This window comes from Piliocolobus tephrosceles, chromosome 3, assembly GCF_002776525.5.
Source record: "Piliocolobus tephrosceles isolate RC106 chromosome 3, ASM277652v3, whole genome shotgun sequence".
In the NCBI taxonomy this organism is placed as follows: domain Eukaryota; kingdom Metazoa; phylum Chordata; class Mammalia; order Primates; family Cercopithecidae; genus Piliocolobus; species Piliocolobus tephrosceles.
In genome coordinates, this window is record NC_045436.1 from 34,422,877 (window position 1) to 34,438,437 (window position 15,561).

The window sequence follows — 15,561 nt, forward strand, 5'->3', positions numbered from 1 at the left end:
TATCTTTTGATAGTGGTATTATATTGTCACGTGGTTCTTACTTAATCCAATAAAATTTAACTTTAAGGAGTTTGTAGTGAATTTAATGAAACCCAGTGTTTAAAATTTATCTGAGGTATTATAATATACTTTTAAATATCTCAGAAATGCATACTCGTAGTGTATATATTTCCATAGGTCTTCACATTTTAAAAATATAACTATCTGGAATAACTTCTGAGATTTTAAATTAGAGTTATGTTTTTGGATATCACTTTAAAACATGAAACATGTTAATAATTTTAACGAAAATCTTAAATGTTTATCAACATCCGTGCTTCTTTAAAATAGATGGTATCATCAGGAACATTATTATTATTATTCATATTTGATCCTTCGCCTTTATTTCCTAATTTTCAAAATAATGAGTTGGTGCCCTGGCAACCTCCAGAGGTGACGAAGTTGCTTTTTTTTTTTTTTAAATTCATATACATTTAACGGGTTCAAGTGCTTTTTTGTTACATGGATATATTGTGTAGTAGTAAAGTCAGACTTCTAGTGTAAACTAAAATATACATTGTATCCATTAAGTAATTTATCATCCCTCACCTCCCTCTCACCTTTCCTAGTCTCCATTATCTATTATTCCATACTCTATATACATGTGTACACATTATTTAGCTCCCACTTATAAGTGAGAACATGTACCATTTGACTTTCTGTTGATGATTTATTTCACTTAAGGTAATAACCTCCAGTTCCACCCATGTTGTTATGAAAGACATTTTTTCTGTATGGCTGAATAGTATTCCAGTGTGTATGTGTGTGTGTGTGCACATTTTCTTTATCCAATCCTATGTTGATGTACACTTAGGCTGATTCCATATCTTTGCTATTGTGACTAGTACTGTGATAAACATATGAGTGCAGGTATCTTTTTTATATAATGATTTCTTTTCCTTTTGGCAGATACTCACAGTGGGGTTGCTGGATTGAATGGTAGTTCTATTTTTAGTTCCTTAAGAAATCCCCATACTATTTTCCATAAAGATTGTACTAATTTATATTCTTACCAAGAGTATAGAAGCATTCCCTTTTCTCTGTGTTCTCACTGACATCTGTTACTTTTTTAACTTTTTAATAATAGATAAATATTCTGACTAGTTTAATATATCTCACTGTGGTTTTGATTTGTGTTTGATGATAAGTGATGGTGAGCATTTTTTTTTTTTTTCATATGTTTCTTGGCCACTTGTATATCTTCTTTTCAAAAAGTCTATTCACGTTTTTTGCCCTCTTTTTAATGGGGTTATTTGTTTTTTGTTGTTGTTGAGGAGAACATTATTATTCTAACCTTAAGAAACAGATATGTGATTATGTAGGATTACTTGTTCCTAAACTAAATAGTGTCTGAGTGCTATACTTTAAAAATTTATGGTGTAGCATTTTCAGTCTTTGTTTCTCCTGAATTTGTTATTATCTCTTATAGCTGCAATTAACTAGCAGTTCTGTGTACTTAGTATCAGGGGAAGAAAACAGCGCTAGCTGAAAATCTGTGTTTGAACAATACTTTTATAATATAAAATACAAGTTTTCTTAACATTTATGGAGAAGGTTCATTAAGCCATGTGCCAGGTATATCATCCTTAGCTAAGTTCCTTAGGAAAAGGCTGGGCGCGGTGGCTCAAGCCTGTAATCCCAGCACTTTGGGAGGCCGAGACGGGCGGATCACGAGGTCAGGAGATCGAGACCATCCTGGCTAACACTGTGAAACCCCGTCTCTACTAAAAAATACAAAAAAAAAACTAGCCGGGCGAGGTGGCGGGCGCCTGTAGTCCCAGCTACTCGGGAGGCTGAGGCAGGAGAATGGCGTGAACCCGGGAGGCGGAGCTTGCAGTGAGCTGAGATCCGGCCACTGCACTCCAGCCCGGGCGACAGAGTGAGACTCCGTCTCAAAAAAAAAAAAAAAAACAAAAGGAAAAAAAACACTACTGACGAGTTAGGGATGTATTTATATCTGTGCTCTCACTTTACCACTAGCACCCATCAGTCTGTGTAAAGTAGAAAAGTTATTCCTTAAAAGGAGAAAGGATATTCTGGAGTTTATAGACAGGATTGTAGAATGTCTAATAGAGGCAATTCTAAATTAGAACAGGCAATTTATATGTAAGAAGTAAGGTTGTAACGTATTTCTTTTGACTGGACCCTTGGCTTCATTCGTATTCTCTACTGAGTGGCCTTTTCTAAACAGGAATATAATCATTCTCCACTAAAGTCTTTTTGTTGGTTTATCACAAGAATTCCGTCCAGACTCCTCATCGCCACCTAGTGATCTCACATGGTTCTTCGCTGACCACGTCTTCCACTTTTCTCTGCCATTCACTATGCTTCAGCTCCATTCACCTCTCTGTTTTTCAAAGATACCAAGCTCTGTCCCTTCTCAGGCTTTTACCACTTGCTGTTTCTTTCTTTCATAGACCTTCAAGTGGGCCCTTTGCACTCATTATCTGTCTTAGCTCTGAGGTCAGCCCCTCAGGACAGCCTTCCCTGATCAACTTCTTCAGCCCCACTCTGGTCATTCTCTGTCACTGTACACTATTTTATCTCCTTCATGAGTCATGTTTGCTTATATATTTATTTTTGGTCAACCATCTCTAGAATTTAATATTCTTAAGGGCATTTTATTCACTGATTTGTTCCCAGTGTCTACTGTGTTTGACACATAGTAGATGCTTAAAGAATAGTGATTTACTGGCAGTTTGGCTTCTAAGCCTAACAAGGATAATTGTTATGAATAAATCATCTTTGGCATTTTCTGTTTAATAGAAAACAATTGAAGATAGAAATATAAAGAATAAAAAGTCAACAAATAATAGAGCATCCAGTGCATCTGCCAGGTAAGAAAGTGATCAATATTTGTCATTTATGGGCTTGCATTCTAGCAAAGCTAGTTTTAATTTAACTTTCATAAAGTAAATTTCATTTGGTGTTACTATGTTTTCTCTTTATTTGCATTTCATAAAATGAAAAGAGTAGTTACTTCATGATAAAACCCCTTGGTTGATGATATTATTTGAAATAAAGTAATCATAGAAAGTAAGCCTATTACTGGTTGTTTTAGTGCCTGGAATGTTTATGCAATACCTTCGCTCTCCAGGATCGTCCTAGGAATATTTTTCTTCTTTCTTAATGTCAGTGATTAGGGATTCTCTGTGCTCCACACTGCTTCTGGAATAGAGGTTCTTTCTCCTACTTTTCCTGAGATAAGCAATATAAAATGGTAATAAAGCTGAAATCTAACAATAATACTTATTCATTATCAAGTATCGTTGTCTAACATGATAAATTGTACTGAAAGCCTTCAGAATCTATGAACTAAGTAGGTTTATTAAAATGATTATCTATATAGCTTCATTCACACCAGTGATAATGAATGCCTAACTCATAAGTGCTAATCAAAACCTTCTGAATCTTTTAAATTATCGTTAGTCAAATTATCATTAATCAAGTAAAACAGAGCTAGCAAGCTTTTTCTGTAAATGGCCAGTTCGTGCACATTTTAGGCACAGTCTGTATTGGAACTACTCATTTCTGCTATTTTAACAGGAAAGCAGCCACAGGCAAAACTTAAGTGAATGATTACAGCTATGGTGCAATAAACTTTGTATACTAAAACCGATGGCTGGCCAGATTTTCCCACCAGTCCCTGAAATAGATGGTACTATTCTTTCTAATTTTGTATTTGGAATGTTTCATGTAACAAAATGATGAAAGAAAATAAATATTAAAAGAGTGATTATAACCTACTTTATTGGTTTTTTCCTTGTAACTTGAGAAGTGGTCCATATTTCTTAAAAAGTTTCTAATTACAAATATTTAAATAGAGCAATCATTTTAAAGCCATATAAAGTTATACAATTTAAATTATGTTGAAGGGGACATAATTTAAATATGTCCCCTTCAACATAATTTAATACTCTTCGTATACTAAGGCTGTACATTTAACCTACATCATTTTCAAAGTAAATACAATTTGTTAAATTATAATGTAGTTTTCCATTTTTTTTTGAGATGGAGTCTCACTCTGTTGCTCAGGCTGGAGTGTAGTGGCATGATCTCTGCTCACTGCAACCTCTGCCTCCTGGGCTCAAGCTATCCTCCCACCTCGGCCTCCAGGGTAGCTGCAACTACTGGTGTGCACGACCATGCCGGCTAGTTTTTTGTATTTTTGGTAGAGACAGGGTTTCACCATGTTGCCCAGGCTGGTCTGTAACTCCTGAGCTCAAGTCATCCATCCATTTTGGCCTTCCAAAGTGCTGATATTACAGGTGTGAGCCATCGTGCCTGGCCAGTTTTCAAATATTATATGTGCATATGCTAACAGATCTCTCTTGTACCAAATGCAATTGTAATATTTTATCTTGATTCATTTGGATCTTTTCAGATTAATGACCTCTGAGTTTTTGAAGAAATCTAGTTCTAAAAGGAGAACTCCATCAACAACTACCTCTTCTCACTATTTAGGGACTTTAAAAGTCTTGGACCAAAAACCTTCACAGAAACAGAGCATAGAACCTGATAGAGCAGATAACATAAGGGCAGCTGTTTATCAGGTAAAAAAGAAAAATATTTTTAAGAGGAGAAGGATGATCACTTTCATAAGCCAACACTGTTTATAAAGAATAAAGTAATCCTGATAGGAAATTATGGTTTAATACTTAATTTATTGAGAAAGATTTTCCTTATAATACATGAGTAATCCATAGATACTTTACTAAATTATTTGCTTCCATACTTTGCATAACCAATCATAGTTGTTTTTAAAGAAAGAATATGCCATTACAATTTATAGAAATACAACACAAGTCAAACATTGTAAAGTCTATATGTTTTCATTTTTTTTATTCTTGAAGTTTATATGAACAAAAGGAGTTATTATGAACAAAAAGTTAGTAAATTTTTTCTTTCCTAAGATGATGTTAGGCATACATAGAAAAAAGATTTTATTAATTTATTCACAATTCTAAAAAAGATCTTTTTTTGTCTTTTTTAAAGTAGAATAGTATACTTTAGAAAATTGTACATGTGAATTTCAGGGAAAATGTTAATATAAAGAATTCTAATTCATTTAAGAAATTTTAAATATTATATAACCTTTTTCTTGTTCTCATAGGAGTGGTTAGAAAAGAAAAATGTATATTTACATGAAATGCACAGAATAAAAAGAATTGAAAGTGAAAACTTAAGGATCCAAAATGAACAGGTATTCTGACATATAGAAGTAAAAATGTTTTGGATTTTTATTTCAGTAAAATATCCCTGAATATATAACTTTTCTAAATCAGCTTTTTAAATGGTAAAATAACTTGTATATTAAAGAATTGATTTCTGGTTTTATTTCTGTTTTACTTTATATATTTTAGTTTGATATAACTGTTTTACATGAAAACAGATTTTAATTTTGTATATGTATAGGATAGCTTTGTTCCTGCTGATTATGAAGTTATTATTGTTTGTGAGCACCTAATTCACTCTTAAAAGTTGACTTCATTTAGAACTTAGCCAAGAAGGCCAGGCACTGTGGCTCACGCCTGTAATCCCAGCACTTTGAGAGACCGAGGCGGATGGGATCCCTTGAGGTCTGGAGTTCAACACCAGCCTGGGCAATGTGGTGAAACCCCATCTCTCCTAAAAATACAAAAATTAGCCAGTCATGGTGGTGGGCACCTGTAATCCCAGCTACTCGGGAGGCTGGGGTGGGAGGATCACTTGAACCCAGGAGGTGGAGGTTGCAGTTAGCTGAGATGGTGCCACGGTACTCCAGCCTAGGTGACAGAGACTGTCTCAAAAAAAAAAAAAAAAAAAAGGCATAAGAAGATCTAAAGGATCATTAGACACTAGTTAACCTTCAGTTTTCCTCTTTTCTCTCTTGAATTTTACTGTACCACTTAGCCTATTACAATTTATTTTAATGTAATTTGTTTAGTACAGATTATCAAGTCCAACCCCTCCCTGAGCTCTTGATTTTTGTATCCTTTCCCATCAACTGGAGGTGAACTTTTGTTCCTTTCTCTTCTGTACTGAGTCACTTCCTCTAACTCCTGCTTAGAAAACGCTCAGTTATTTCCTATATTCTAAAGTCAAACTTCTGAAAAAAAAAACTCCAGTGTGCTGTTCAATACTAAAATAGATTTAGAAGAAAAATATTTTCCAAAGTGAACAGCACAATAATGCATCAGTAGCGAAGGGAGCCGCCCTCCAGGGGGCGTGCCTGTCTATCTGTTAACCAAGTTCATAGCAGTATGCTGCTGTGGTCAGTGCCATACCCCTTCTCATATGATCTTCACAGCTCTGTGAGGTAGACAGTACTTTGACTTATAAATTATGTTACCCCAGTATTAAGGTTTTATGTCATTTAATATTGAATATTGAACAATAAAGCAAACATAGAATATTACGGGATTAGATTGAAGGAAGTAAAATAATAACATAACTTGCTATACAGTCTCCAACCTGTTTTTCAGTTGAGCACATACTTTCAACATTTGGAATACATTTATATAGTAAGAACTTTATATTTTGATACTATTCAAAATTAAGATTTAAACCAAAAATCTGCATCTTACTGTATGACTTAGCCAATTTGCCTTACTCTAACTTAGTTTATAAGCCCATAACTTCACTGATTTTTTTCAAATACTTTGTTATGAAAATTTTACTATACCACTTAGCTTATTACAGTTTATTTTGACATAATTTGTTTAGTACACTTTCAAAAATAATAGTTGGCATCTTTCTCATTAATAGGTCAATATGTGATAAATGTTTTTAGAAAAGGACATTTTAAAATCAGTGAATAATTCAGATGACATTCTTTGTAAATTAACTTATCTAAGCCATTCTAAATAAATTACTTTGAAAGTGAATTTCTAAGTACAATGAATATCAGATGATTAAAGATAAATGTATATGTGTATATTTATATCTAGCCATATTTGTCTAATATTTATATCTAGCCATATTTGTCTCTCTCTCTATATATATGTATGTATGTATATCAGTATATCACTCTATTATTTTTTTCCAATGTAGAAAAGAGCTGCTAAAAGAGAAGAAGCATTAGCATCATTTGAGGCCTGGAAGGCTATGAAAGAAAAGGAAGCAAAGAAAATAGCTGCCAAAAAGAGGCTTGAAGAAAAAAACAAGAAGAAAACTGAAGAAGAAAATGCTGCGAGAAAAGGAGAAGCACTACAGGTATTTGGGAGCTTTGCACATCTTAATTATTTTAAAACATTTGAAATTCAAATTAATGAGTAACGTATTTTTCTTTATTTTCAAATATTCACAGTAAGAAAATTATTCTGAACTTTTTCAGGCTTTTGAAAAATGGAAAGAGAAAAAGATGGAATATCTTAAAGAGAAAAATAGAAAGGAGAGAGAATATGAAAGAGCAAAGAAACAGAAAGAGGAGGAAACTGTTGCTGAGAAAAAGAAAGATAATTTAACTGCTGTTGAGAAATGGTAATCCCAAATCATACATATTTTGACATATTTTAAATTAATAACACTTCAGAATTTTATAAAATTTATTTACTTGAAATTTACTAATGCATTTCAATTTTGTTACTGTCAAAGACGTACTAGGGAATCTTTATTATGTATTTTCCTTTAACTCTCCAGTGTTGTATACTATCCTCTATAGGAATGAGAAAAAGGAAGCTTTTTTCAAGCAAAAGGAAAAAGAAAAAATAAATGAGAAAAGAAAGGAAGAACTGAAAAGAGCTGAGAAAAAAGATAAAGATAAACAAGCTATTGATGAATATGAAAAATGGCTGGTAGGTATTATTTGTCAATGCGCTTGAGTCTTTTTCATCTACCTTTTGTGTCTTTTCTGTCCCTAATTCTAATTCTATTTGCTCCAGACCTACTGATCATTTTTACCTGGAATCTGCTTTGTTGAATTCAAGCTCTCCTCCTGCATATAGCATATTTTCTTTGATTTAGTCATTTCTATTAATGTTTCTGCTATTCGCTCAAACACCCAGGCTTAAAACTTGTTAAAGTCTTCTTCCTCACCTGCATCCCCACATTTACCATTTACTATTGATGCCCATTCTTCCTTTGCTGTGATTCTCACATCTAACATCATAGAAAGAAGATAAGTATACTATCGGGGGTGCTACTTGGTGGAACTTGGTCATGTCAAAAAGGAACACTGAATTTAATAGTGAGAAAATTATTCCATTTTTTATTCTCTTTTGATATTTCTGATGACCTCAAGGAGAATCTCTTATTTAGGTGGTTTTAATGAGAGAGCAGGTTTGAGATTTAGGAGGAGCAATAGCTAGCTGAACCAGATGTATGTATATATTTGATTTCACTTTACTTGTCTTTATAAAAGTTACTTTTTGTTGATGTCAAGCAAAATGTTATTTTCCATTTTAGAATGTCAATATAAATATGCATTTTTGTCAATTTTTATATAAGTAATACATTATGAATAAATACATAAGTAGGTAACACATTCATATGAATAGCTAACATATTCATGTGATTCAGCAACCAAAAAGTATAACATTTTTGCACTGGAAGTCTGTCCAATCAGGTTTCTTATCAAACTTTAAAACAATTCATACCAATCAACTAGTTAAAATAAATCATCCAGGTTATTTTTGATTTGCATTTCTCTGGCTAGGATTGAGCTCGAATATCTTTTCATTTGTATACAAGCCATTTATCTATTATTTTCTCTGTAAATTGTCATTTCATAGACTTTGTACACTTTTCTGTTAGATTGTTGGGTTTTTTTCTTACTGATTTCTAGAATCTTTTGTTTTGTACTAAGGAAATTAGCCTATCATTTTTTTATATGAGTTTCAAATATTTTTCCCCACCATACTGTTGGTTTCCCAACTTTCCTTATAGTATTTTATGCCATGAAGAATTTAAATTTTAGGTGTCAAATTTATCAGTCTTTTTTTTTTTTTTTTTTTTTGGCTATTGATTTTCAAGCATAGTTGAAAAGACCTCCACAATTTGAGGTTAAACAAAATTCTCTTATTTTTCTTCCAACAACTTTGTGACTTTAATACTTCAATGTTTTAAAATTTGTTCTACTTAGAATTTACCCTGATAATGGTGGGAAATATGATTTTAACTTTAGTTTTTCCAAATGTATCCTTTATAAAGTAGCCCATTTTTACCCATTGATTTTAGGTGCTGCTTTTATTATATGATACCTTCTCATATTTTCGGGTCTGTTTCTTAACTTTCTGTTCCATTGATCAGTCTTGTGATTCCAGTGCCACACTTCATTATTAGGCTTGACGTTTCTAAATATCTGCTTGGATTCATCTCCCTTTATAGTTCCTCTTTCACAGTCTTTTTGACCAGTCTTGTTTATTTTTTTTCCATAAACTTAAGAATCTGCAGCAGTTAGAAAGGCACATCAGACATCATTTAAAAACGAGCTATTTAAAGATAGGATAAAAAGATAAAACAATAATAAACTTAAGAAACATGCCAGACCAACATAAAGAAAATTGTAGAACTCTCCTGAACAACACAAATGAAGACTTGAGAAAATGGATCAGAATTGCCCGTGCATAGAAACACATTTATAGTGATGTTATAAAGATGTCAGCTCTCCCTGAAGTAATTTAATGCACTCGTAACAAAAGCCAACAGGATTTACTCTGTGTGTTGACTTTAGTACTGCTATATGCTAATTCTGGGCAGAGAAATAATAATAAGGTAATCAAAATTGTTTCAATTTTGAATGAAAAAGGTAATGTTTCTTGATGATTTCCTTAAGTTAAACTTTTAAATAAAGCTATGTTCCAAAAAACATTTTAAAGTCCACTTATATTAAGAAGATATATACTGACCGCTGGAATCAATTAGGGAAATTAAATGTAAATGTTTCAGTTTTCCATTGTAATTCTGTATTTTCATGAAAATGAAATAGAATTTCCTTAATAAGTCACACTTAGGTACACTATTTTTAATTATAGTACCTAATTACATTGTTCATTCTCATCAGTCCTCTGAAGAACAAGAATTCCTTAAAGACCAAAGACAAAATAATATGATAGCTAGTAAAATGTCTGCAAATATAGTACACCTATAAACACATAAATATACATGTTACAGATCCATTCTGCTTCTTACCAAATTCTTACTGAAATTTGTTTGCAGATAGAATAGAAAAATTGTCCCTATATCGAAGTCTAATGACTTCAATTTTCATGTAAAATAACATCTCAAGCTTTTTATATACAAACTAGTTTGCACAGTAAGCGTTTGGTGCATAGTTGTTTTAGGGGAAATATTATAGCCAAAGATCAGGTAAGACTAAAATATTTTTCTTGCCAATTCCCAGCTAAATTCATCATTACCTTTAGTAAGAAAATGAGCAAAAAGCTCAGTTTTCCACAGGTGAATGTCAGAAGGACTTTTTAACAAGGTTCTTTTAATTACTATCAAGGTAGTAACTATTGATTCTTGTGAATTGATATTACAGTTAATATAATTGTCTATTTGCTACCCTGACTTTACAGCTCCCTGCTAGTAAGGTGAAGCATATTTCAAGTTACTGTGCCCCCATGTTAAGTGGAATTAGAAAAAGAGATTTATAGTCAATCTCTGTGGACACAGTCTGGTCACTGCTTTTCTTCTGCCTAGCTAGATGGTCTGCCTCTCTCTAAAATATTAAAATGATTGAAGATGATCTAATTACAGCTTTGGTTTTCACAATTAAAATTCTGAAAGGAAGTTCGCTCTTTGCCTTAATAGAAATAGCAAGCAAACAAACATGCAAACATTCTTATGACATGGAACGAGGATATGGATGTTAAGACTGAGAAGAAAACAAACCTCCCACTTAACTTTGTTATATGTGAATGGAAACCTTGTACTGTATTGCCATATTATTCTTGTGGCACTTATATATATACTGATGAAAAGATGCATACATACCTAATCATTTTCCATAATGCCTCTCCTCCCAAGCCATCAACCTGCAGAGGCAGGTTTCACTGAGGGTTTTCCTGCTCCTTGAGGAATATGAGAAAAATACCATGATGAAGAAACCACCAAACCTTATAGTGTTAGCAGAGACATAAAGAAATAGACAATCCAATTGGTAAGATGGAAAGATCAGATTCTACTAATATTTCAAGTATACCTAGATAAATATTTAGATTTCATACTAATATGCAGATACTCAGTTACTTCTTTGACGGGAGGACGTGCAGGGAAATGAAATGATTCTCAAATTCATCTGTAGAATAAAAATATGGGAGATAATATTTTGAGAATAATGTGAAGTAGGACTATCCCTATCAAGCAATAAAATATAAATTTACCATTCCACTTCTGTGAATCATCATTCTTTCTACTGTTCTGAATTATTCCCGTCATGTTCCAGGATATATAATCTTCAAGAAAAATACACTTTTTGAACTCTGCATTTCCCTCTGTCTATGGCCCCACTTTTGTCTGCTTTTCTTTATAGTGAAACATCTAGAAAGTTTTGCTTATACTTCCTTAGTTCCTCATATCCTTTTCATTCACTTCCCACTTCAGTTTTGTCTTTGTCCTCATCACTACACCAAAATCACACTTTGAAAGTTACAGGTTTGCATCTATACGGTCTGTTGTGTGTTTCTGTCCTGTTTCAGAATATCTCATTATTCTACACTGTTGATTTCTTCCTCCTACAGCTATCACCTCCTTTGGCTGTCATGCTCCCCTGATGTTCTCCTCACTTCTCTGCCTGGCTTCTGTGTCATTCGTTGAATTGTTTTACCTAAGTTCTGCATGTTACCACGGCCTGCCAAGGCCCATATGATCTTAGTCCTCATCCGTCTCTTTCTCACCTTGTGCCCCATTTCCATTTCTTGTCTCCTGCCTCCTGGCAAGCCTCAGTCGCAGTAGATCTTTTTTGTTTCCTCCCACATCACATTTTTTTCCCACTGTCAGAGCCCTCACTACTACTGTTTGCTTTGCTTGCAAAGCTCTTCCCTAATATTTATCACGAATGGCTCCTCTTATCCACCATTTCACACTTCAAAGGGACTTTCCCTGAGTCCATTTTTTGTTAAAAGTAAATACTCTTTTCTGTTCCTTCTCATAGTTTTAAAACACGTTTCCCAGAAATTGACACAACTTGGAATTATCAGTTGTTTATTTTCTTGTTTGTTTCTGTCCATTTTGAAAGTTGCCTGGGGGACAGAGACAATATCTGTGTGTTGGGATTTTAAAAAAATCTTTTATTTGCAATTGACACATAAAAGGTGTACATATTTATGGGATATAGTGTGATGTTTCCATCTATGTATACATTGTATAACAATCAAAAATGACTCACAAAGGTAGGCAAAATGTTTGATGCAAAGATAACATTAATATTTTTTATATGAAAGTACACAAATTGCTAAAAATTAAAGGCACTGATACCATACATTTAAATGGGCCAAATAATTGAGCAGAAAATTTACAAAAGGGCTAAAGAAATGTTTGAAAATGTGCTCAAGTTCAATAATAAAGAAACATGAGGCAGATTTTTTAACTATTTGTAAAAAATTTGAAGTATCTCATACTGTCATGACATATTAAAACTTTGCACCCAGTAAATTTACTTCTGAGAATTTGTTCTCACAAAGTCATCACCAACTTATAATAGTTATTATCTTTGAGTTATAATAGTAGGTCTTTTTTTCTGTTTTATACAATTCTTTTTTAATGTTCTCACTTTTATAGTTTAAAAAATTAAGTGATATTAATACCTGTTGATGTACTTACAAATTGGCATGTTTCCTAGCTATTTTTTTTCTTGTTTCCATTTTTTGTTTGTTTTTTTGAGACAGGGTCTCACTCTGTTGCCCAGGCTGGAGTGCAGTGGTGCAATCTTGGCTCACTGCAACCTCCACCTCCCTGGCTCAAGCAATCTTCCCACCTTAGCCTCCTAAGTAGCTGAGACTATAGGTGTGTGCCACCACACCTGGCTAATTTTTGTATTGTTTTGTAGAGATGATGTTTCAGTATGTTTCCCAGGCTGGTCTCAAACTCCCAGGCTCAAACGATCCACCCACCTCAGTCTCCTAAAGTGCTGGGATTACTGGTGTGAGCCACCATGCCCGGCCCTGCCTGTTACTTCTTTATGATCTGTTAAACTAGGAAGTGATATATAAATATCCTATAATGGATTATTTTCTTCAGCAAGCAACCTGATTTGAAAATAATATTCATATATGTATATAAATTTATAGTGTTCTATTTTCTCTTTAGGAAAATAAGGAAAGGCAAGAAAGAATTGAACGAAAACAGAAGAAACGTCATTCCTTTCTTGAAAGTGAGACACTTCCTCCGTGGAGCCCTCCAAGCAGAACTGTGTTCGCAAAAGTGTTTTGATAATTCTAGTTCTTACATTATTTAGTTGTTTATCAGTTTGCCAATATTTGCCATAGATTTAAAAACATTCAATTATTTATAGTTAGAGGAATATATTTTAACTAAATGCCAGACACTCCTGCTGACAATGAGAGAGATACTTTGGAGTGTAATCAGTGAAAGCATTTTTTTGAACTGTAGATAAACTGCCTCAAATGAAAATCTAATAATCAGATTGTTTTTACCATTAAGATACATAAAGTTTTATCATGTCCTGATAATTCTTATAGTGGAGTGATTCATGATCTTTTTCATTAAGCTCTGTGTGTTAAGTATATTTAATTCCAGTAATAGAAATTATTCCATTTGTGGATGATTGTGAATCTAGATTCAGGTTTTTAAATGAATGGTTGCTGGGAAGTGCACATATATTATTTCTTCTGAAACTGATGTTTAGCTCAAAGCAGTTGCATTTATACTGTGCAAGTTAGAATTTTGATAGGTTGAGGCAGTAGTTCAATAGAACTCTAATCATCAAGGCTTTTTATTTAAGAACTGCCTTATTTTTAATATGAGTGTACTTTATCTGTTCCAGGCTTATGTGACAATCATAAGCACTTTATAATGAGTCCACCTCTGAAATTTTTCTTTTTGAATTCTATCTCACTGTATTATTTCAGTGATACCAAAAGACATCAATGTCACAGTAGTAATATACTTATGTATTAGTTATGGAAATTCCACAGGAGTTCAAGGTCATTATCACTATAATTATTTTCCAGACTAAAGCCATAAAAGTGATTTAGGCAATTATTGTCATCTTAGCTAGTCCAGTTTTATAGCTTATATTCCGAAGACAGCTGTATGGGAAGGTAAATATGTTGACAATGTCCACAAAGCCTTTATTTATTTATTCTTCATGTCCTTGTAGTAATTGGTCTCATACTTGACCTGGTCATCTGGTTTAAGACAGACCAAGTGTATGCTCTCGGAGTTGAAATGCAGCATTAGTCGATAATGCAATGCAGAGATGATAGATGAGAATACACAGTTCCTATTTATTGAGCATCTAATATATAATCTCTACTGTATCTTTACAAATGTATTTAACATCTTTACAACAACTTTTCAGGGTAGGTGTTATTAGCTTCATCTTACAGATAAAAATACTGATGCTCAGATAAACCAAGTAATTTGCCATCCATCTGGAGTGTGCCTGAATTGGGATCAAATGGGATTTGGTCTGTCTGACTGAATCTGCCTCCTTCTGAAATCTCTGTGCTCTTTTTCACACTTCTCTATAGCCTCAGAGACAGCTAAGTTCTGTCAAGACCTCTGCATAGTATCAACGTTACAAACACGTTTTAACTTTTAGAGCCTAAAATCATGTATTGTTATCTAAACATGATCTTTCTCTATAGAAATAGCTGCCTGTTGTTAAGAGATGGTGGACGTCATTAAATCTATCAAGTGAAATAAAAATCCGTAAGATTTCATGAGTTACTCAGGCATCTTATAACTACTATCAGAATATCAGAAACCTCAGCACGTTATGTGACAAAGGCTTTGAGATGGTCACTCCAGATGTTTCACACACTGAGCATCAGCCTTCTTGCTGCATTGCATGTGCAAGATAAGTTGTCATAGGCGGCTTTGTAAGATTGTATCAGTGCTATAGACAATGAAATAGATAAAACTAGAACCCTTTCTATATGGTCCGAACTATAATACTTTATGAAATTGATCTGATTATCAGCAATATGTAGTATCAGCATGGAACTTAGGACCTCTCTTACTCATTCCTCTGTCCCCCATAGTTCCAAACACAGTGCCTGCCAAAATAGATTTAGTGTTTATTGTATTATCTATTTAGAGCTAAAAAGATTTACAAATTCCAAGGAAGTAAAAGGGAAAAAATTGAAAAAGGTACAGCTACTTTTGGGGATGTGAGATCATGAATGTGTATCTTACAGATTTCACATTAATTAATTACTTTCCAATTATTTTCTTCTATATTATCATATTTAGTGGCTAACCGTTACTACCTCTTAGGTTGTTGTGAGAACTGAATTAATTAATGTAAAGTATTTGACACATAATAAGGACTTCAAAGTTCATTGTTGTCATTATTGATTTACTGCCATGAGCCCTACATTTCCCCATTTCATGAGTGTAAGAACATTAACATAG

The 15,561-nt window shown here is 33.3% G+C and overlaps 1 protein-coding gene across 4 annotated transcripts in view; it reads left to right on the forward strand.

Moving 5' to 3' along the window:
- The window catches only part of MAP9 (microtubule associated protein 9), a 31,215-nt gene extending 15,936 nt beyond the window's left edge, over positions 1-15,279 (forward strand). For all 4 annotated transcript variants that reach the window (XM_023227979.2, XM_023228001.2, XM_023227995.2 and 1 more), the window contains exons 8-14: positions 2,806-2,876; positions 4,424-4,592; positions 5,153-5,242; positions 7,072-7,233; positions 7,355-7,500; positions 7,682-7,814; positions 13,270-15,279. In XM_023227979.2, coding sequence (XP_023083747.1) covers positions 2,806-2,876; positions 4,424-4,592; positions 5,153-5,242; positions 7,072-7,233; positions 7,355-7,500; positions 7,682-7,814; positions 13,270-13,392 — 894 coding nt within the window. In that variant the 3' untranslated portion in view covers positions 13,393-15,279. The remainder of the gene's footprint in view (positions 1-2,805; positions 2,877-4,423; positions 4,593-5,152; positions 5,243-7,071; positions 7,234-7,354; positions 7,501-7,681; positions 7,815-13,269) is intronic.
- Positions 15,280-15,561: the final 282 nt, after the last annotated feature.